Raw genomic sequence first — 23,169 nt, forward strand, 5'->3', positions numbered from 1 at the left:
AGAGCTTACTTTAACTGCAGTGAGATCTCATCTCTTTGAAAACTGAGTCTGATGGATCAGACCTCTTCATCTGTAAAATAGGGGAGGAATAACAACAAATGGGAATATTTAAAAAAATAATTGCTATCCGTACAAATTTATTGTGATGCTCAGTTAGATGAGCACCTCTATCCCTTTTTTCAAAGTTCCTCTAGTGTGTGGACATCTTTGCATGCTGGGAGGATGATGCTCATGGCTTTTTCCTCTTATCCTATTAATTTCCTTTGAACATATTGGTAGAGTTTATTAATGAGTGAACTGAAAACCAGAAAAGAGATCCAATGCACAAAGCTTTAGAGAGGAAGGCTAGACACCATGTTCCAATTGTAAACGCTAAGGTACATCTCAACTGCTCACTGCAGGAGGAAACTGCTTATATTATTATAAGGGAAGAAAAACAACACATTTGTAAATGAGGGCAACCCATGGGAGGGAATGTGCTGGTTTATCCAAGCTCCATTCTGATCACAAGCATCTATTGTGTGCCTGTGCCCCCTTCTTTCTATATTTCAGGTGGTCTTTGCAATGCTGGCAGCCTGAAACTTCTTGACTTGTAAATTGAGAACTTGATCAGGAAATAGCTGAAAGAAAACAAAAAAGGACAACCAGGCCTTCACTGTGCTACTTTCAAAGTGGCTATTTTTGTCCAGACATTTTGAAGCCTCCTTATTGTACAGAGGGAGTGAAAGGGACAGATAAACACACACTGTAGCAGCAAAAATCAGGCACAACACAACACGTTCAGGATAACAGCACCTCTCAACCAATGATTTTCAAACTCGTGTGTGTCTGTGTGCGTGTCTTTATACAAACCAGCCAATGATGGTCAGATCATTTCCATATTAGGCCAGCAACTTTTTCTTTTCTTAAACTCATTAATGGAACTGGAACATGTCAAGTACCTTGCCAAGGTGTATATGTTCATAGATCAATATTTAAAATGTACTCTGGCCAGGAAATGAAACTCTGACTCACTATGACAAAAAGGCTCTAATGTCTAATCCCATTCATTTGATATTACACGACTGGGGGTTAGGCTCTGCTATGCAGTAAGAGATAGCATTATCCATAACCTTGGCAGAATGCTTTCTACCTTGGCATGAGATGCCTTGTGTGGAAATCACAATTTCCCATTTCCTTCTTCCCTCTTAATCCGCTGCTGTGTTATCTATGACCGCCACTATCACAATGCTAGACATGCAAGAATCTTGATTCAGTCGAAAGAAGCTCCAAGACTAGGAAAAATTCTGATTCACTAATACTGGGTGCCCCAATCAACAGAGATCACTGCCATAAGGAGGTATTTGTCACACCCATTCCCCATTCCTGCACTAACTCTACATTATTCCATATAAGGACAGCAAAATCACACTTGTCCCATAGTAATGGTTTCTGTATGATTAAGATATTCCAACAAGTGCTGAGCTTCATAAGATAAAGTGACTCAAAATTTCAACTAAGTGAATAAAACCCCAAGCCTTTGTAGAGCGGTCTGAAAAATATGCTACGTAATTTGAATACATCCTGCATGCAGAGGTCCTGCTGGCTTAGCATCTGGGCTCAGAGGAGTTGCAGTAGTCTAGTGTTGCAAAAACAAAAAAGAAGTGTCCCCAAGCTTCACGTCCTGTTCTTGAGGTTTCCAAACTACCTGATGAAAAATGGCATAATACGCCTTTCCTCCATATTTTTGCATGCCCTTGCTTGAAGCTGTTGAGACACATTGTACCTGCCTTGGAGACTAACCTAAGCCGGGCTTCTGAACCTGGCTTATTTGCTTGCCTTAATACAATTTAAGTGCAACTTAATACAACACTGCACATACTGTATTTAAACACACTCCCACAGGAGGCAGTAATGGCCACTAACTTGGGTGCTGCTTATTTCCTTGACATCTGACGGGAGGGTGTTCCACAGGGCGGGCGCCACTACCGAGAAGGCCCTGTCTGGTTCCCTGTAACCTCACTTCTCACAACCAGAAAGCCCTTGGCGCTGGATCTGTGTCCGGACTGAACGATGGGGGTGGAGATGACTCCTTCAGGTATACAGGACATGACTATGAATGGTTACTAGCTGTGATGGCTATGCTCTGCCTCCACAGTGGGAGGCAGTAATGCTTCTGAATAAAAGTTGTTAGAAACTGCAGAAGAGGAGAGTGCTCTTGTGCTTGAGTGCTGCTTGTGGGTTTCCCATGGGCATCTGATTGGCCACTGTGAGAATGGGATGCTGGATTAGATGTGCCATTGGCCTGATCCAGCAGGCTCTTCTTATGTTCGTTTGAATATGCTTTAATAACAGTGACTTGATCACTTCTCCAAGCACTGCCCACCTCTCTGGTTTTTTGTTTTTTAAAAAAATCATGGGCCAAATTCAATGTTAACAACTTGTTAATCCATTCAATAAATGTGTGTACAGTATTTGAGGGACACAATTGCAAGTTCCAGCTCATGCTCAAGTTTGCTTCAACAGCACCACACTGTGGCTAGACACATACTAGCATGTCACGTTCTGCCATGCTTCCTGAGACACTAGTACAAGACGAACAAATCAGAACTTGGAAGTTCTGAGCTAGGAGATCTGAGGTCTACTCTATGGATATTATGTTAGTGGAGCCATGAGATAATACATCTATTTCATTCCACGAGACTCCCATTTGTTCCCCTGGAAAGACACTTTAAAATATAGGGCATCAAGAAAACATATTCCATTGCTAACTAAGATGTAAAAAGACATTTCTCCTGGCATCAAGAGAATGTGGGTGAGAGGATAGGGCAGATTTTTAAAATTTTACAGCAAAAATAAAAAATCCCTGCTAAGTAATTTGTAGACTTGGGGTTCAAAAGGCAGAAAAGTAGGTTGACTCCTGTTTTTGTGAATTCCAAAGAAGACCAGAAACAGCTTGAGTTTCCCCCAGCCCAGGTTGGAGGACTAACAGGGGTATGGTGGCAGTTCTACCATGGAAGGCTGGCTTTCACCATGGCGATTTGGCACCCTACTAGAGTTCATGGGGTTGGCATCCCGGGGTTTGGGTACAACAGTCCTGGGGTTTGGGAGCTGGAAGGAAAAAACAAGATCTTGTTTTAAGCTGGGATTCTTTCCACTCCCATCTGATTTTGTGCCTCCCCCTCCTTTATTTACAAGTTGCCTTGAAGTTGCCCATCCACAGTTAGCAGCACATGGTCACCAGGCATACAAGTCAGCTGTTGTCTTTCCCTAATATACCGGTAGTAATTCTTTCTAAATTTTAGGCAGATTGCAATATTTCTGTTTAAATACAGTAATTATTTATAAACTTTCACCTATACATCTAAGTTACCAAATTCAAATTTGCTTCACATTTGTGGACGTGACAGTTATGCATTTATAAAGCAGTCCATGTGGTGGCTGGAACGACACACAAAGACTTCCTATGCCAAAACCACAGCGCACCGGAGCAAACGAGAGGCTCTTGCCAGACAGTACCACTTGGAAAAGGGCTCTTATCTGCTGGATGCCTTCCAAAAAGATGCATGCGCTGAACAAGGGCATTTGTAGATCAACAGGCATTCCAATAGCAGTATGGAATAGGGAAGGAAGAAAGACAGGGCCTAGGGTCTGTTTTCAACAAAGTATCTTTATTTTAAAAATGAATGTACTGTAGTCTTACTGGGACCAAGGAATACTTTACTCTTGAGCAGTTTGACGGCGATTTAGAATAGTATAAAACAAAGCTATAACATGCATAACCAAGATATAATATATATATATATATAATTTCTGTCACTCACTGCAGTCAGGTATAACTCTTCTCTGTGACAGTTCCAGAAATAGTGCTCAAATGGAAGTAGAAGTGCTCTCTGGAATTTTCCCTCCTTCAGTCTTGAGGAAACAAGATTGTCACTCCGTTCATCTACTAATGAGTATTATTTAATACCTGCCACAGTTTGCAAAAGAAGCATGGATGCATGTGCACATTTCAATATTATGGAAGGAAAAACTGCTTTGATTTTTTAATGCCAGTGCACTGTCCGCTTTTTAAAAGATCACCTCGTCCATGACTTATGCAACCAACCGCTGTGTTCTGCAGGAGGGCATCTTGCAGATACCACCCTAAATTAAAGCACTGAATAGCCTTTAGTAATCATGGAATCCAGGTTAAAAGTAAACTGGGAGTAGTAACAAAAACAAGGATTCAGAATCCACAGCACTTGTTGTATCTCAAGAGATGACCTAAATTAATGTACCACAAATTATGTATATCAGACTAGGAGTGTGGAAGGGGGTGCATTATTGGAGAGAAGAGTATGGTTAACTTATTCTGATGCCTGTTTCTCAAGTATTTCCTTGAATTCACACTGCTCATCTTTTTAGGCAGCTCCTGTTTATTGGACTATAAGGTATGAATGCAAAGTTTGTTTTTTCTTCCATCCAGCCACAAGAGGGCATTCACAACATAACTGTTTAAAGAGGTCCCTGTGTTTAGTACCTGGAATATCAGAGGCAGATTGAGCACTTCTGAAACATGGAGAGAAATAAATGAATAGGAATTTTATGATACAGCATTGTCTAGGAATTCCAGCCAACTTTTTAGCGTTGAAGTATTCTTACTATTCATGCCCACTGGGTACAGTTTGGCTCTAGAAGTCCACAGCATCTCATCTTAAAAGACAGTATAGTATCCTTCCATGGTAGTGACCACGTCACTGTTGGTCTCCATCCAGTCCAGTAGGCAGTGGATCACAGCTTTGGAAACAAAAGGGCTGTAGCTCTGCTGAATACAATTGAGGATGTAATTGAGATGGCAGCCCTTTTCAGCATCTACAGATGTAAAGCAGAAGTGGAATGGTAAATGGGTGAGCAATTGTTCTATTATTCATACAGATGAGAGACTGGATTTCAGTAGCAAGAGTGAAGCTGCCCCCATGGGCAGGTGGCAGACTTTGGATAGAAGCTTTGAGATAACTTGCCCAGGTGCTGGCTCAGAAACACACCACCACCATTGCCAATGCCATATTTCTTTCTGCAAGTGCCATACCTGAAGGTATTTCCACAAAACTGGTAGATCGTTTCCAAAAGGTTCACTATGCTGAATGACAACTGGCATGAACCAAAAGCATGACTCTTATTTCATTACAGAAACCAGGAAGGGGGATTAGAACATTACAAGTTATCTGTTCTGTGCTGGAACCAACAGTAGTCAGTTCCACTTTCCTGTGGCAGTTATTTTGCAAATACATATCTAACCGGTTACATTTCAGAATAGTTAGAATGGGATGGTGGTGATGATGAGACCCTTAATTATTCTAGCTGGATTAATCTCCTTTAGTACTTCTTTCTTCAGGTTTCTTCTCATAAGGGAATACAGGGTTTGTGAGAGCACACTTGAATTCTCTAGTGTGGGAAGGCTTTCTCCTTGTCCTATGTTGTTATTTTCTTCTGGTTTGATTGATTGTATTGTACTGGTATGCTGCTAGCCTTTGGGCCCCAAAGTGCAGTAGTAGTAGTAGTAGTAGTAATAATAATAATAATAATAATAATAATTTGTTATTAAATTAAGTTCTCTTACTCAAATACAATTATTCCTTACTTGTACAGGCCTGTGAATGTGGTTATTTAACTGTTCATACTTACATTTTGGCCTCTTACAATCATCTCTGAGGACTTCAAGGGTCACTTTGTGCAATTCTTTATCTTGCTCAGTCACCTAGAGGATGCAGGAGTGAATCTTAAAATCAAAGCAATGTACATTTATAGTATATCAAAGATAAGAGCCTGGCCTACAATTAGAGACCACTGCATTTTCATGATAACAGAAAGAAACATTTCAGGGCCATTGGATAGCTTGTGAGTGGGAGTCACCTAACCAGCCCTGTCAGCGGAAGCCCTATGCAAGGACTTCCACTTACACAAGAGGGCACCCCCTGGACCCCCCTGAAACTGGCTTGGGGGTGTGTGTCAGGAAAACCTATAGAACAGCACACAGTGGGAGGGGGTCTTGTTCTGCTCAGCTAGAATGTTTGTGTATGTGGAATGATTGGAAGAGCACAACATTGAATTCCACCCTGTCTCTGGATTTAATATCAGCTGCCAGAAAACACATGGGGAAAGCACTGCTGCATTCAGGCCCTGATTGTGGGCTTCCCATAAGCATCTGGTTGGCCACTATGAGAACAGGATGCTGGACTAGATGGACCTTTGGCCTGATCCAGCAGGGCTCTTCTTATATTCTTATGTAAAGAAGCATTCTGCATGCATCTGACCATCATAAAACACCTATCACTGGCCCATTTGAAGTGGTGGCTGATGCCCATTGGAACTGGTAAGGTAGCATGGAGGAAGGTCAACAGTGAGCAGATCTAGAGCCAATGACAAGCAGATCCAATCAATTATAGATTTGTCCTCATCCTTTTCTGTTCCGAGTTTTATAAAGACAACTCTGAGACTAAGGAAGTCAGAAAGGTGACAGCCAGCAGCATCCTCAGACTGGATGTCAAAATAAGGCGGCTGGCAGGTGGGTCTGGCTGAGTGGACACAGAGTTGGTGGGGCAGTGCCCCATTTGCCGTAACAGACCAGCCCATTTGTATGTAGAGTTAGCATGCTAGTGGCATGCTTCACATATTAAGCTTATGTAAATGTTGACAGGACATGCTTTACCTACATGCCACCCTTCATATAAAGAGATACTTACAAAATACATATCCTTGGGATTTTTTGATTTCTGGAAAAGAACTCCCTTATTTTGCAACACCTTTATTGCTTCCGTGAAGGAGTCTCTAATCAGTTTGGAGGAGGGACCAGCTTTGGAATCTGTCTGAACAGGAAAAAGACAAAAAAAGAGGCATATTTGGATAAGGAGGAAAGGAGAAGCATGGGAGTCAAATGCACTTTTAGGTTATTTGGGTCTGCACAAGGAATCAAAGAGAAGTCCTTTCCTTCAAACAGCAGCAGAAAACTGTTGATATTAAAATGGCTGAAACAAACCTTACTCTCAGCTCCTGAAAGGAGCTGCTGCCAAAGTAATTACTTCATGACACACCGATCCATTTTTAATAAGAAAAGGGAAATGAACTAAAGTATCTGCAAGTGGAAGGAGCAGAGTCTGATAATTACTTGCTTTGGTCTAGAGCATCAATCCTGTCTGAAGATAAGGCCTAATTAAGAACACACTCTGCGTGAGCTGACAGAAGGCTCAACTTGGATAGCTACTGAAAGAGAATTGCTAATGGCAAACTTCTTAAAACTGACAGAAAAAGCAGAAGAAACGGGTGTCAGCTTGAAAGGTACAAGCAATGAGCTACTGAAGAAAACCTATGTTTTATTAACCTTACTCCTTGCCTTACAGGCAGCACTGGCAAATCCTGTGCTTGCTTGCACCTCAGCCCAAAGCACTATGATTTGAATGACTATAACTAAGTTTTCCTATTTTGTTAAGTCTACCAGTATGTTGAGTTTGGAGGATCCTGCTTCAGATTTGGGGAGGGGGTGCCTCTACAATACAGACTCCAAATATATCTTATGTACATACCATGTGCAATAGGGGGGGGTCTGCCCTCCTTTATGTTTACTTACAATTAAACAAGACGCAAGATGGAAAAGCAGCTCAGTATCGCGCCTTGTAAGCTTTATGGCTGAATGGGTTTAAACCTAGAGCTCCCTAGATTAAATCCAACACACTTGATCAGCATTGGATTTGATCCAGGTAGATCTATGTTGAAATCTATTCAGTATGGCCACAGAAGACAATGGTGGAGTGCTTTCTTTGTTACATGCGGCGATCTACAAAGAGATCTGATCAGGGGGAAAGCATCAGGATGGATGTAGGAAATTCAGATAGGTCATATACAAAAGAAATTGTAAAACAAAGGAAGTCTATCTATGGCCACAGAGATGTTTTTTGTTTCTTTCTTTCTTCTTCTTCTTCTTCCTCCTCTTCTTCTTCTTCTTCTTCTTCTTCTTCTTCTTCTTCTTCTTCTTCTTCTTCTTCTTCTTCTTCTTCTTCTTCTTCTTCTTCTTCTTCTTCTTCTTCTTCTTCTTCTTCTTCTTTGCATCTTTAAAGTGCACCTCTATTGTACTCTGCATAAAATCCAGGAAGATACTTTGGATGAAACTATAGTGCATGATGAGGTTACTTGCTGGGAAGACCAAATTTTGCAACATTCCTTCTCCCCCTCCCTAGGTGAAGCAGTCCAACTTGTTTCCTCTAATACTGCATTTTGCTTTAGAGGCACAGGGATGGCTTGTGAACCTTTGCCATTTCCTACCTTGTACAGAAGCATCTGCTGCTGCTCTAAATTCTTTTCAGCACAGATTGTTCACAGATCCTATCTTTTGCTCTTCACTTCGTTTGTGGGCTATGGCTTTTGATCAGGGATCGTTGAAACTCTTAACCATAAATATGTTCATAAGGCCAATAAATGTAATGCACACATTAAATGTCACTGGGTTCCATCATGAGGGAAAACCTGATGCATGTGTTACATAAACTTTATTACCAACAGTCCCCAGTCACTCCTCCTCAGATTCTCCAAAGCTCTACTATCTTTACCACTGCTTTTTTCCCTTCCCTAGAATGGTCCAGGATCCTTGGAGACACATTTCTCTTCAGTGCAATTTGCTTTATGACACTACATCAATTCCCCTCTGGTGCAACTAAGTGCCAGAATGCAGAGTTGAAAGCTCAGATGTGCATTGCTAATCTTCAAAATTAATGCTGATGAGCATGGAAACTCCTGAGCAATCAGCCTGTGAGAGAAATACTAGTTTATTCCCCTGTTTGTTGACAAGCACTTCTAATTCTTTCTATGAACAGGATTCTGCGGCTCTCCAAGCAACTCAATACAATGCCCATCTGCTTGCATAACAAGGAAGTTTCTCTATTCTATTCTAAAGCCTGCTTTCCTGTGATTTAAAGTTCACTTCCTCATCTGTGGCAGTACAGAATAATTGCTTTTCTAAACATTGCATTTAAAGATTGCAGTTAAGCTAAACCTTCACTTCATTCATCTTTTCTTGAGAATAAAATGACTCAGGCTTATTAAATGGTTTTTCCCTTTTTAAAAAACAAACCAAAACCAACTCTGACCTCCGAATTTTTAATTCATTTCTTTGTTGTTTAGTCATTTAGTCGTGTCCGACTCTTCGTGACCCCATGGACCATAGCACGCCAGGCACTCCTGTCTTGCACTGCCTCCTGCAGTTTGGTCAAACTCATGTTCGTAGCTTCGAGAACACTGTCCAACCATCTCGTTCTCTGTCGTCCCCTTCTCCTAGTGTCCTCAATCTTTCCCAACATAAGGGTCTTTTCCAAGGATTCTTCTCTTCTCATGAGGTGGCCAAAGTATTGGAGCCTCAGCTTCACGATCTGTCCTTCCAGGGAGCACTCAGGGCTGATTTCCTTAAGAATGGATAGGTTTGATCTTCTTGCAGTCCATGGGACTCTCAAGAGTCTCCTCCAGCACCATAATTCAAAAGCATCAATTCTTCGGCGATCAGCCTTCTTTATGGTCCAGCTCTCACTTCCATACATCACTACTGGGAAAACCATAGCTTTAACTATACGGACCTTTGTAGGCAAGGTGATGTCTCTGCTTTTTAAGATGCTGTCTAGGTTTGTCATTGCTTTTCTCCCAAGAAGCAGGCGTCTTTTAATTTCGTGACTGCTGTCACCATCTGCAGTGATCAAGGAGCCCAAGAAAGTAAAATCTCTCACTGCCTCCATTTCTTCCCCTTCTATTTGCCAGGAGGTGATGAGACCAGTGGCCATGATCTTGGTTTTTTTGATGTTGAGCTTCAGACCATATTTTGCGCTCTCCTCTTTCACCCTCATTCAAAGGTTCTTTAATTCCTCCTCACTTTCTGCCATCAAGGTTGTGTCATCTGCATATCTGAGGTTGTTGATATTTCTTCCGGCAATCTTAATTCCGGCTTGGGATTCATCTAGTCCAGCCTTTTGCATGATCACTGCCTTGTTGTGGCGAAGGGGCTTAAATAACTTAGAGAAGTTATGTTTTGACCAAACGTGATCCACCTGGAGAAGGAATTGGCAAACCACTCCAGTATCCCTGCCAAGAAAACTCTATGGACAAAGACAATTCATTTCTTAAAAGGTGGCTAATTAAAAATAGTTACAGAATTCCAAATGTGTATTAACCAGAGAGAATGCCATGTTAACAAAACACAAAACAAATACCCTCCTTGCCTATGCAATGGGCCAACACAATAGGTTTTACAAGTGCAACACATTACTTACAAAATATTTTGGTCAAATTATTTTTATATATGTGTTGAAAATCTGAGAAATTTTGCAGCAAATCATTAGTTGGTTAAGTGAAGCTGGGTAGTGCTGTGACATACTGGAAAGTGCGAGGAATTGTGAAGCATTTCTTCCTGCCCCACCCTCCATAAATCTGCTTTAATGTGAGTTAGTGCTAGCATGCAAGAGTGCATGCTGTCTCCCAGCTGATACTATATAAAGAAAGTAGACATGCAAAAATAGGGATAATTCTGCTGTATTAGTGTGACTCTGGTCTGCTGGATTTGAAACTCAACAGGAGTCCGGCTTAGTCTATTTCAGGTACATGAAGCTTATCTAAGGAGTAACGAAGAGACTGAAAGAGGTAGACTATCAGCAACAAATGCAGTTCAAAGGATGCAATAGATCAAGGCAAAGACAGAAGTTCTGCCTCTACATGAACTGAACATAAAGTTCTTAGAGGACAGAAACAGACCAATTCCAGAAATTCAAAGAAGAAATTATGTAGACTATTACCTGACCTGAGGATTTTCAGAATTTAAAGTTTTCATTTGGTCCTTACTCTGTAGCTTTATTTTATTCACTAGCAATGTGTTGTACCACTTTATGCCTCTTGACAAACGCAGGGGGGGGGGGGGAGATGTTAATCTGGCAATCTAAGAGTGTGATTCTATGCTTGTTTACTCAGAAGCATGCACAGTACTCTGTAGTTAAATTTTAAAAAATCCAGGTAAGTGCATATATACTGGAACACAGGTTAAAATTTGTTTTGTTTGAGAGGGTCCTCAACTTAAGGCTTGGAGTAATTCAGGGTCCCATTGACAAAAGGAAAATAGTAATAAAAAATGTAATGACTATAAAAAATATCTGAGCACAGGGTAACGGGCAAAAGCATGAAAAGACTTCATGCTAAATGTGTGTCTGTGCGGGCTTTGAAATGATAAACATAATAGGGAATACATAAAGTGAAAGGTCAAAAATACAGATTTGAAAAGGTCAAAATTACAGATGATAAAGTCAGAAGATATGCTGTAGCTAGCAATTTGATACCCAGTAGAATGGAAATACATAACAGAACTCTGGAGAATGCCACTGCTGCTCATCTCAGGAAATTGCACATAGAATATGATAAGAAAGTGGTTATGCACTTCTATTCAGGAAATGACAGAACTAAAAAAGTCTTCAAGATGGAGCTATTTTTCCAAGCATCCAAGCCTGCAGCATCCCAGGGTTTGCAGATAAATATTTATGACTACAGTACACTGAAGTTCCATAGCTAAGAAGTACACAACCACTATGTTGAAAACAAACATAAAATGAAGGTAAAGGTAAAGGTAAAGGGACCCCTGACCATTAGGTCCAGTCGTGACCGACTCTGGGGTTGCGACACTCATCTCGCATTATTGGCAGAGGGAGCTGGCGTATAGCTTGCAGGTCATGTGGCCAGCATGACTAAGCCGCTTCTGGCGAACCAGAGCAGCACATGGAAACGCTGTTTACCTTCCCGCTGTAGGAGGGTAAGTTCGACAGGTTCGAATCCCCGCAATGGGGTGAGCTCCTGTTGCTCGATCCCAGCTCCTGCCAACCTAGCAGTTCAAAAGCACGTCAAAGTGCAAGTAGATAAATAGGTACCATTACAGTGGGAAGGTAAACACCTTTAGTCCAATACATTATCAAGAGATTATACTAACTCTGTTATGATTACTTCATATACTGAGTTGGGGAAATCAAAGGGGACTGGATGCAGTTGAAGCAACACTATTGCCTTGTGTGACCATAGTAACCCAGAGCCTACTGAGCAGAATAACTTGGAATAGCCTTCAGCTTTTACCAGAATAGCTTATTAGGGCAGCTGGCTTGAGAAACCAATTTTTTCTCTGCTGTTTGGTACTTTTTGTATTATATTCCTGTGCCACAGACCAGCAGGGTTCTTGTTCAAATCCAGGCCTATTACTTTATTAAAATTCAATGACAAGCATTTCTTTTATGAAAACAAGTGGTTGCCAGGAAACAACCACCAGGAAGGAGGCCACAGAACCCACTATGAATGGGAGGTAGGTTTGTTGTTATTGTACAGTTTTGGAAGGAATAAAATATCCTCCTATAGAGCTGGGAATTTAAAGCACATCCTTAACTAAATACATAAATACATAGCTAGACACAAAAGGGAAGCTAGGGGGGGAAATCATCTCCATTTCCATTGTACTGAAAGCGGAAAAAAGTAAGGCAAGCCTGAAGTTAAAGAGAGATAGATTTCCATACTGACATTCAGTTTTAATTGTAATGCTAAAGAAAGGATTTTTAAATTTTATATATATTCAGTCCAGATTCTCAGCTAACATAACTTTATAAGCACTGAAGTTATGCAAATTTGCACCAGGTGGGCGTCTGGCCTATTCTCTGCATGCTAAGAATCTTTTATAAACAAATTCCTATTTAACCAGAAGCACAGAGACAGACAGAAATGTTTTGCTATTGAAAAGCAGTCCAAATCTCAAACAAGCCCTTGCTTTATGTATAACTCTGATTCCAATTAGAGTTTGGGACTTGGAATCTCCTAAAAAAAACTCAGACCCAAAGTTTGCTCTGAACAGGCTGAAATGTCTAACAAGTAGAATGTGTAATACAGAGCAGATGTCAGCATACTCTTTATAATTTTCTACAGAAGGGCCAACCTTTTTAATATGCTGGGCCTCATTTATCTTACCCTTGATTAAGTTCAGAACCATCCAGTCCTGTCACTCAACTGATCCATTATCTTCAAGAGACCTCCCAAGCTCCATTATAGCTACCTACACAGTTGTGAAAGTAGTAGGTTAATGGCAGAGGCAAGTCTCAAACTTTAGTTTGCTTTATAGCTTTTTTGTTTTGATCTGTCTTACTTTTATTATCATCAAAAACAGTACATAAACTAACATACTATTAGGCTACCATGCCATTAACTGCAGGAGGCTTTGTTTTTTTCAAACTAGCAGCTATTACACAGTCTAGTGTTTAGTTCAATATTATCATTAAACATTCTTGATTGACCTAGGCTACCCCGCAAATGCACTCAGCTCCCTACAAAGCCACCTTTACTCACTTGCTCAGCAGTTCTTGGTTCATCCTCCTTGACCAAGGATACTAAAGCTTCCACGGTTTCCAGCTCCTGCTGATAGAAACTCTGGATCTTGTTCTTCAATAGGAAGTCTCTTATTTTTTTGCTCAGTTCAGTGATGGAGCCCAACATGTATGCTGCATCTTGGCTATCAGCAGAAAATAAATTTAAAATGGAGAGCAAAAATATTAACCAAATTAAAAGGCCTCCTACAACTAGTTTAAATGGCACCCAACTAAATTTTCAGCAGTGCTGAACAAACTGTCACTATAAGGTCAAGCCTACAATAGCCCAGACTTATGAGCTGGTTTAGAAGAAATTTTACAGAAATCAGAAATGTAACTGGCTTCTATGATCCACACAAAGCTTTACGATCTGGATGACATGTGTGCATGATTACTGTTCATGTTTTTGGAGTGGTGTTTGCACTAGATCTTACTGTGTGGCACCTATCCTGTGCTATGGTATGACACTAGGGTTACTACAGCCATCTCTACAGAATGGTGCAAGCCCCACTTGTGCGCATCCCAGTGATGCACATGGCAGTTTAGAACAGAACCCCCACATAAGTGGGGATTCTTCCGTACATGAACCTGGCTGTCTCATTCTATGGCTCTACCTATTCTAGACATATCATCCTTCCATCTTCTTCTTGTTCCTGCCTTCGAACTTGCCCCAAATTCATGACTTCCCCACCATACAAATTCACTTTTCATAGAAAACCAGTAACTCTGTTTTATATCCTAGTCATGATGCAAAGCCAACACTCCCAAATCACCAGCATCTCCTATCTAGAGCTCTCACTGACCTTTGTGCCTCTTCTTGCAACTGGAACGGCTGATCATAAATATCTCTGTATAGACGGGGGAGTTCCAGCATCCTTGAAATCAGAACTTCACACATAGGGTCATCAACTTTATCTGAAAAGAAATGAAGGCACAAAAAAGGCAGATTCAAACTTGAGCTATTTTGAGCTATAATTATTAGTTATTTACAGCCCACCTTCCAAGATAATGGTTGTTTTATCTGATGTTAATAATAATAATAATAATAATAATAATAATTTCTTGTATCCATCCCATCTGCCTAGGTTGCCCCAGTCACTCTGGGCGGCTTCCAACAAAATATAAAGGAACACAACAAAACATTAAACATTGCTTGCCTTCAGATGTCTATGAAAAGCCATATGATTGTTTATCTCTCTGACATCTGATGGGAGGGTGTTACACAGGGCAGGAGCAACTACTGAGAAGGCTGTCTGCCTGGTTCCCTGTAACTTCACTTCTCACAGTGAGGGGAACTGCCAGAAGACCCTTGGAGCTGGATCTCAGTTTCCAGGCTGAGTAAATCTCAGACTACATATTCACAACTCCTGAGTATCAGATCTGCTGTATATTCTATTTGGAATTTAGCAGGTTTGTTGTTCTATAGAAGGACAGGGAGAGGCCACCCTACTTCTGCATTTGAGTGCCTGGAACTAGGTTTGGAGGATGGCTTTTAGAAAGCTGAGAAAGCCCAGCTTGAAGAAGAAAAAAACACAACATCCACATGCTGCACAGAGTCATACACAGCAGCTCTCAGCAAGGCGTATGAATCAGAGACACAAAGTGGCCTTGATACAACAGGGGAAAAGCCTGGGCGCAGCTTAAATAAACTAAGTTGTACAGGTTACAATTATGGGAGATTTAAAGGTCAGGATAAAAATGCATACTGCTGAATGAGTAACTACTCACAGTACATGGAGGCCTTGATTTCTCGCTGCTGTCTGAAGATCTGAATGCAACCACGGACTCTGATAGTATCACCAATTTTCAGCCTCGTTTTTTGGCAAATTGCTTCTTGGAGCTTTCTTATTTGTTCAACTAGATCCAGGTCACTTGAGGTACTAGGATGAGATCTAAAATCTGTGGGGAAAGAAACATTCACTACATTTGGAATGGAAAAGCAAAGTAGATTTTCCCAAATATTATGACGGATGTCGCCCAATATAACATGTATGTTAAAAGACCACTTCATAGGCAAGATTACAGCTGCCAACACACACTGTCTTCTCCCCTTAGAAACTGCCATCCTCCAAAAACTTAGTTGGGTAGATATAACATTAAACAGCACAATTAATGGAAGAAAACACAGCAATTGGAGAGGTGGAAAAAAAATAAAAGGAGACACTGAAATTCTGCTTGACCAGCCTTCCCAAACCTGGTGCCCTCTAAATATGGTTGGGACTACAACTTCAATGATTCCTTAATTCTGGCCATGCTGACTGGGGCTGATGGGAGTTGTAGTCCAACAATACCTGGAAGGCACCAGGCTGGGGAAAGCTCCTCTTGACTAAGACTGTGTGACTCAACAGAATGACACATCATTAATATATATATTTATTGTTCAAATAAAAGTAGAAAGCAGTATTTTTGTCAGACTTGCTTCTTGAAATGTTAACCTATTTTAAAAGTACAAATGTGTGTTAAGTTTGCTGTGATGGTGTGTTCCAAAATTGGAGTATTTCTACCAAATGCATGTATGTAATATGAAAAATAAGTGTTTAATATAGCTGGCAGCATTTTCAAACCTATCTTGTTCCCTACAGCTGACTGATGAATGCAGGAAATGTTCCTTTTAATTTTACCAGCTGTAATAACACATCTTCTTCCTCACAGAGAAACCATGTATATGTAATATCCAACACTGTCCTTAAACATTTAATGCACCTGATGAATACAACTTTGCTCATGCCACAAAATAATTTTTAAAGTGCCACCAGACCGTGGCTTAGCCTACAACAGACTAACAGTGCTAATCTTCTGAAGTTCAAAATTGAACAAAAAAGTAAACCCAAGTTCAATCAAAATAAAAAGCAAACCTCACCAGCAAACCTCACTCTTAATAAAAAGGAAACTTATTATCATTAGAAGTAAAACAAAAGCTGCCTCTTTGAGCCGGTCAAGATACAAATGCACTTCGACAGAACTTCAAGTTTATTGGCTCATCAATAAGTTTTTGCTCCAGGGCAGCATAAACTTTAATTGCAGCCATCTGGAAAAGTTGTCTGCTGTGAACAAATTCTCAGAAAAAAGCAGCCTACTAAATATTATGTGTTCCTTTTCTGGAATTCTTCTTACATTTTAGAGCTAAGCCAATACAGAAAAGAAGGTGACTTCTTCGTTAAATATTATCAGTTTTTCCTGGCATAACTGAGCAGCTTTTTCCAGACAGATAGCCATGTTAAACTGTGACATCAAACACAACTAAGAGTCTTGCGACACCTTAAAAATTATTTAATTATGCCATAATGAGCTTGTCTGTCTTTAAGGTGCATCAAGAATTGAGCAGAGCTTCAAGTTTCAGGGTTTTTAGCTATCATTTGGATTTAGTGTTGACAATGTGACCAACTGTATATTAATAAAGGTTTTCCCCAGCTACTTTTAGAGCATCAATAGACAAGGAAAGGCCTGGAACATTTATTTAACATTATTCTCTGCACCCTGAAAGCAATATACTACTGCATATTTTTCCCCTTCATGGATCAATGCTTTGTTGTGGCGAAGGGGCTTGAATAACTGTTAAGTCTCGACCTCAAGACGCCCACACGTTTCAATGTTGAAGAGAAGTTTTATTTACAGTAACAAAATACAACAAGTTACAGTCTCAAGCCACAGCTCTCACTGACTTACGACTAGTCTGATGACTCATCTGAGTGTTCGGCGTTGTTCCGCCTCCCTTTATCCCTCTATGGGAACCACACCTTCTTCCTTCTATTAAGTGACATCAGCCTCCCCCTCTCTTGTAACCCACCTATCTGTCTCTGCTTCACGCCGAGTGGACTATTAAGAGCTTCGGGAAAGCTGTTTCCTGATATCTCTCTAAACTGTTCACTCTGCTCCCCCTCTGCATTCCCCAATTCTGGGCCACCGTCCAAATCAGTCAGCTGTGAGTGTTCACTTGTTGACCCTATGCTGACAATAACTCAGAGAAGCTATGAGCTATGCCATGCAGGGCCATCCAAGATGGACAGGTCATAGTGGAGAGTTTTGACTAAACGTGATCCACCTGGAGAAGGAACTGGCAAGCCACTCCAGTATCCCTGCCAAGAAAACTCCATGGACAAAGACAACAGGCATATAAAAGTTATGACGCTGGAAGATGAGCCCCTCAGGTCGGAAGGCGTCCAACATGCTACTGAGGAAGAGTACAAGTAGATTCAGAGCTGATGAAGCGGCTGGGCCAAAGCCGAAAGGTCGCTCAGTTGCGGATATGCCTGGAAGCGAAAGGAAAGTCCGATGCTGTAAAGAAAAATATTGCATAGGAACCTGGAATGTAAGAACCATGGGTGATGGTAAGCTGGATGTGGTCAAAAATGAGATGGCAAGAATAAATATTGACATCCTGGGCATCAGTGAACTAAAATGGAAGGGAATGGGTGAATTCAGTTCGGATGGCTATCATATCTACTACTGTGGGAAAGAATCCCATAGAAGAAATGGAGTGGCCCTCATAGTCAACAAAGGAGTGGCAAAAGCTGTAATGGGATGCAATCTCAAAAATGACAGAATGATCTCGATACGAATCCAAGGCAGACCTTTTAACATCACAGTAATCCAAGTTTATGCACCAACTACCGGTGCTGAAGAAAGTGAAATTGACCAATTCTATGAAGACTTACAACACCTTCTAGAAATGACACCAAAGAAGGATGTTCTTCTCATTACAGGGGATTGGAATGCTAAAGTAGGGAATCAAGAGATAAAAGGAACAACTGGCAAGTTTGGCCTTGGAGTTCAAAATGAAGCAGGGCAAAGGCTAATAGAGTTCTGTCAAGAGAACAAGCTGGTCATCACAAACACTCTTTTCCAACAACTCAAGATACGACTCTACACATGGATATCACCAAATGGGCAGCATCGAAATCAGATTGATTATATTCTCTGCAGCCAAAGATGGAGAAGCTCTATACAGTCAGCAAAAACAAGACCTGGAGCTGACTGTAACTCAGATCATCAGCTTCTTATAGCAAAATTTCAGCTTAAACTGAAGAAAGTAGGAAAAACCACTGGGCCAGTAAGATACAATCTAAATCAAATCCCTTATGAATACACAGTGGAAGTGAGGAACAGGTTTAAGGATTTAGATTTGGTGGACAGAGTGCCTGAAGAACTATGGACGGAGGCTCGTAACATTATACAGGAGGCAGCAACGAAAACCATCCCAAGGAAAAGGAAATGCAAGAAAGCAATGGCTGTCCAATGAGGCCTTACAAATAGCGGTGGTGGGGGGGGGGTGGGGGAGGAGGTAAGCAAAATGCAAGGGAGATAGGGAAAGATACAGGAAACTGAATGCAGATTTCCAAAAAATAGCAAGGAGAGACAAGAGGGTCTTCTTAAATGAGCAATGCAAAGAAATAGAGGAAAACAATAGAATGGGGAAAACCAGAGATCTGTTCAAGAAAATTGGAGATATGAAAGGAACATTTTGCACAAAGATTACCATAATAAAGGACAAAAGTGGTAAGGACCTAACAGAAGCAGAAGACTGTGAGCATTTTCACCCCTCCCATTCTGAAAATCTGGTGATATCTGCTGTTGAGAGGGAACAGTTAGGAATTGTTACTTTGTTGTTTTTCAGTCCTGACTCTGCTCTCTGCTGTGTGCTGTGTGCAGTTTAATATCTTCTGTAGACAAGATGGCTAAGTGAGAGGCTGTAACACTCACAAAGCCAGATCTGTAAATATGCAGTAGTTAATAGAAATAAATGAGGAATGTTTTGAAACCTCTACAAATGCTTCTGCTGTTCACTGCTGATTTGGTGCTCATAAAGCCCAGTTATGAGTCCATGATTCCCGGGTGTATGCTGAAGGTGTTCCAGACGTCCTGCCCAGGCATAGGGGCCTAAGAAGACCTGGACAGATCCTGGCATTTACCCACATATGGTAGCAGGCGGATGGTTGCTGGTAGCAGACTGGTGGTTGCAGATGGCTATTGATGGTTGGATAATTGGATGTTTCTGATCCATTTCCATCTGATGCTGCACATCGGAGTTGAGCTGTGAGCTGAAGCTGTTTTTCAAGCTGCTGTTTGATTTACAGAAAGGTATGTTGCTGGCTGCCAGGAAGACAGCAGAGACGCTTTTCCAGTTTGCCTGTTAATTGTGCTGAGTGGGGAGAGAAGTTGCTGAGAGAGTCAAGAGTATTTGGGGTGCATGAAGGGAAGTGTCTTGCTGTTAACTAAACACAGGCATGGCTTCTGCACATTCTGGCCAGATGTCTCTATCTTTTCCTCTCCTTACACCAGAGACCTATCCTACATGGCAGGTCAAAATGAAAGCACTTTTACAAAGGGAAAAGCTTTACCATATTATAGAAGATGACCCCCCTAATGAGGATGATGATGGATGGCCAGCGTGGCATGAGGCAGACATGAGAGCCAGGGGGACAATTATTCTGAGTGTCCAGGACCAGTTGTTGGTCAACTTGGAGAACCAGCAGACTGCACGGGCTGTTTGGAATAAACTTCGAGATATGCATCTAAGACAAAATGCAGGATCCAGTGTGCTTTTCTTTAAAAAGCTGTGTAGGCTGGAATTGCAGAAAGATGGTGATTTGCCCAGCCATCTAGCCCAATTAAAACGTCTCAGACAGGATCTTGTCCAGCGAGACTTAAATATTTCAGAAGCTGTTTTTGCAATGCTTATCATAAACAGTTTGGATGAATCTTATGATGCTGTAGCTGCTCAATTGTCGTCTTTGCCCAATGACCGTCTAACAGAAGATTATGTGTCTAGCGTGCTCTTGAATGAGTGGGATCGCAGACAGACTGCTAGAGAAAGCAGGGACAAGGCTGTTGGAAATGCCTACAAGCCTTCAACAGGGGAAAGTGAAAGTGTTGCAAAAGCTCTTAAAATGCGCCGCTGTTTTTCTTGCGGAGAGGTCGGCCATTTTAAAAATCAGTGTAAAAACTCTTCAAAGAAGAAGGGCAACTTCAAAGGCAAAGGGGGAGGAGGCCGAAAACCCCAAGGGCCAGCTGCATCAAAGGCTTTGATTTCACGCAGTTCTAATCAACTCACACGTTCTGTTTTTGTTGTCGACTCAGGAGCCACAAGGCACGTGGCCAATGATAAAAATCTCTTTCTTCATCTTGAGAAACAGGGAGGAGCAATTCATCAAGCGGATGGAACGACTATTAAAAGTTTGGCTCAGGGAACGGTTTCTTTGCAGAGCCTTAATGCAACAGTTAAAAATGTTATGTATGCTCCTCATTTGCAGGATAATCTCTTGAGTGTTTCTCAGCTAGACGCTCAAGGATTTAAAGTGGTGTTTGCAAACTCTCGGTGTGAAATTCTTCGAGACAACAAACTCATTCTTTATGCTAAGTGTGTTGATGGTTTATATGTATTGCCTTTTGTTACAGGTACAGCTGCTGGAGCAACTAAAGAAACTGAAAAGGCGTGCTGTAATATATCAGTAGATAAGAATGAGAAATTGCATAACCATTGTATTCATGATTATCATCGTTTGTTTGGTCATTTGCATTTCCAGGCAGTAGGTAAAATGCAAAATATGGTTGAGGGCATGAAAGTTCAAAAGTGTCCTTATCATATGAAATGTGTCTCATGTGCAGAGAACAAAATTAAGCAAGCTCCCAAAGGTACAAAATCTGGGAGGGAGGTTAAGAAACCTTATGAGATTGTGCATGCAGACTTGGTTGGACCTCTAGCGCTCTCTAGAGGAAACTCATGTTATTTTTTGGTTCTGATAGATGCCTATTCTAGATATGTTTGGGTCTATATGTTACAAAAGAAGTCTGAAGCCTTCTCTAAGTTTCAAAAATTTTGTGCATGGCTCAGGAATGTTCACGATGAGCATGTACGTTGTCTTTTCACTGACAGGGGTGGAGAATTTTGTTCAGAACAGTTTGAAAACTTTACTGCAGAACAGGGCATAGAGCACATGACTGCCACGCCCAGATCTCCATGGCAGAATGGTTTATGTGAAAGAGTAAACCAGACCTTGCAACAAGGAATTAAAACTCTGTTGCATGATTCAGGCCTACCCAACCCCTTCTGGGCTGAAGCTCTATCGTGTTTCACCTATATTTACAACCGCAGGTATCAATCAGCCATTGATTGCACCCCATACGAAATGCTGTTCAAAAGGAAACCGTTTGTAAAACATTTAAAAATTTTCGGTTCTGAAGTTTGGGTGCACACTCTGCAAGGTGACAAACTGAGCAAATCTGGTCAACATGGCATTTTTCTAGGTTATGAAAAAGGTTCTTATCGTGTGCTGATGACAGACACAAACACAATTAGGCTGACCAGAAGCATGGATTGTAATCCAAAATGGGACAAAGTTGGCATTTTTCAATGTCATCCCATTTCAGATGATGAGGTGGTGAAACCAATTAACAAAGAGGCAAAACCTGTAATTGATGCTGATGGTAGCACAGATTCTGACACTGATACAGATGATCAGAATGAAAAGACCTCTTTTAAGAAATCAGATGGGTCTGACACTGATCTAGAGGTAGAATCTTTGCCAGATACAGGTCACCATTCTCCCAAGGAGGAGGAACCAGACCCAGAGGATCCCAGAGTATTGCGTAGATCTGAGAGAACTACCAAGGGACAAGCACCTAAACGATTTTCTAAAGAATTTGCTAAAGCTGCTATTTCAGATATGGCTGCCACTAGCAATCCAAACTCAGTTTTTGAACCAACTAACTACAAAGAGGTTCAAAATTTACCTGAAAAAGATGCCGAACCTTGGCTTAATGCCATGAAAGCTGAATTGAATTCCCTAAAGCAAAATGACACGTGGGAATTGGTTCCAGTAGAACCAGGCATGAAACTTGTAGACAGCAGGTGGATTTACAAAACCAAGACTGATCAGACTGGTAAAGTGGTCAGATATAAAGCCAGATTAGTTGCACGTGGTTTTTCTCAAGTTCCTGATCAGGACTATCATGAGACATATTCACCGACAGTCAAATTTGAGACAGTTAGGCTGTTGATGAAAATTGCTGCAGAAGAGGGCATGACCATATCTCATCACGACGTAAATACTGCGTTTTTGTACGGAATTCTCAATGAGAGTATTTACATGTCACCGCCAGACGGAGTGCAGATAAAAAAGGGAATGGTGTGTAAATTAAAAAAATCCCTGTATGGTCTAAAACAAAGTGCTCGATGCTGGCACACTAAGCTGACAGAAGTGCTGTTTTCCTTAGGTTTCCAGCAAGGAAAGGCTGATTCTTGTGTTTTTGTTAAAGAATCTAACCAGCACAAATTGTACTGCATTTGTTTTGTGGATGATATTTTGTTTTTCTGGAAGGATGCAAATATTTACAAAACCACTCTTGCAAAACTGCAAAAGCATTTTGATATGAAAGACCTAGGGGAAGTCAGCAATTATCTCTCACTGGAAGTAGAGAGAAATAAGCAAGGTGATGTTTTGCTGCATCAATCACGTAAGATCAATGATGTGATTGAAAAATTAAATCTGACAGATGCCAATTCTGTAGACACCCCCATGGTCACAGGGTACCAACATGATACTAATGCTAATGTTTTTCCTGACACTACATTGTTCAGAAGTGTGTTGGGTAAACTTAGTTTTATAGCAAGGTGCACAAGACCAGACATTGCTGTTAGCGTAAATTTGCTCAGCAGATATGTAAATCAACCTACAGTGCAAGACTGGAAGGCGCTGAAACGCATAGTTAGGTATTTAAAAGGCACTATGCATTACAGGTTGAAGCTTACTAGCCAAAACTCTGGAGGTCTTGAGATCTATGCCGATGCCAGTTTTGGTAG

The 23,169-nt window shown here is 41.1% G+C and overlaps 1 protein-coding gene across 4 annotated transcripts in view; it reads right to left on the bottom strand.

The window, feature by feature from the left end:
- Positions 1–113: 113 nt before the first annotated feature.
- Positions 114–23,169, bottom strand: part of STN1 (STN1 subunit of CST complex) — a 37,561-nt gene continuing 14,505 nt past the window's right edge. For all 4 annotated transcript variants that reach the window (XM_035133363.2, XM_060274720.1, XM_060274721.1 and 1 more), the window contains 6 exons: positions 15,099–15,269; positions 14,174–14,285; positions 13,351–13,513; positions 6,705–6,827; positions 5,647–5,719; positions 114–4,833 (listed from right to left, as the gene is read on the bottom strand). In XM_035133363.2, the coding sequence (XP_034989254.2) occupies positions 4,676–4,833; positions 5,647–5,719; positions 6,705–6,827; positions 13,351–13,513; positions 14,174–14,285; positions 15,099–15,269 (800 nt within the window). In that variant the 3' untranslated portion in view covers positions 114–4,675. The remainder of the gene's footprint in view (positions 4,834–5,646; positions 5,720–6,704; positions 6,828–13,350; positions 13,514–14,173; positions 14,286–15,098; positions 15,270–23,169) is intronic.

The sequence above is a fragment of the Zootoca vivipara genome, chromosome 5, assembly GCF_963506605.1.
Source record: "Zootoca vivipara chromosome 5, rZooViv1.1, whole genome shotgun sequence".
Taxonomy (NCBI): domain Eukaryota; kingdom Metazoa; phylum Chordata; class Lepidosauria; order Squamata; family Lacertidae; genus Zootoca; species Zootoca vivipara.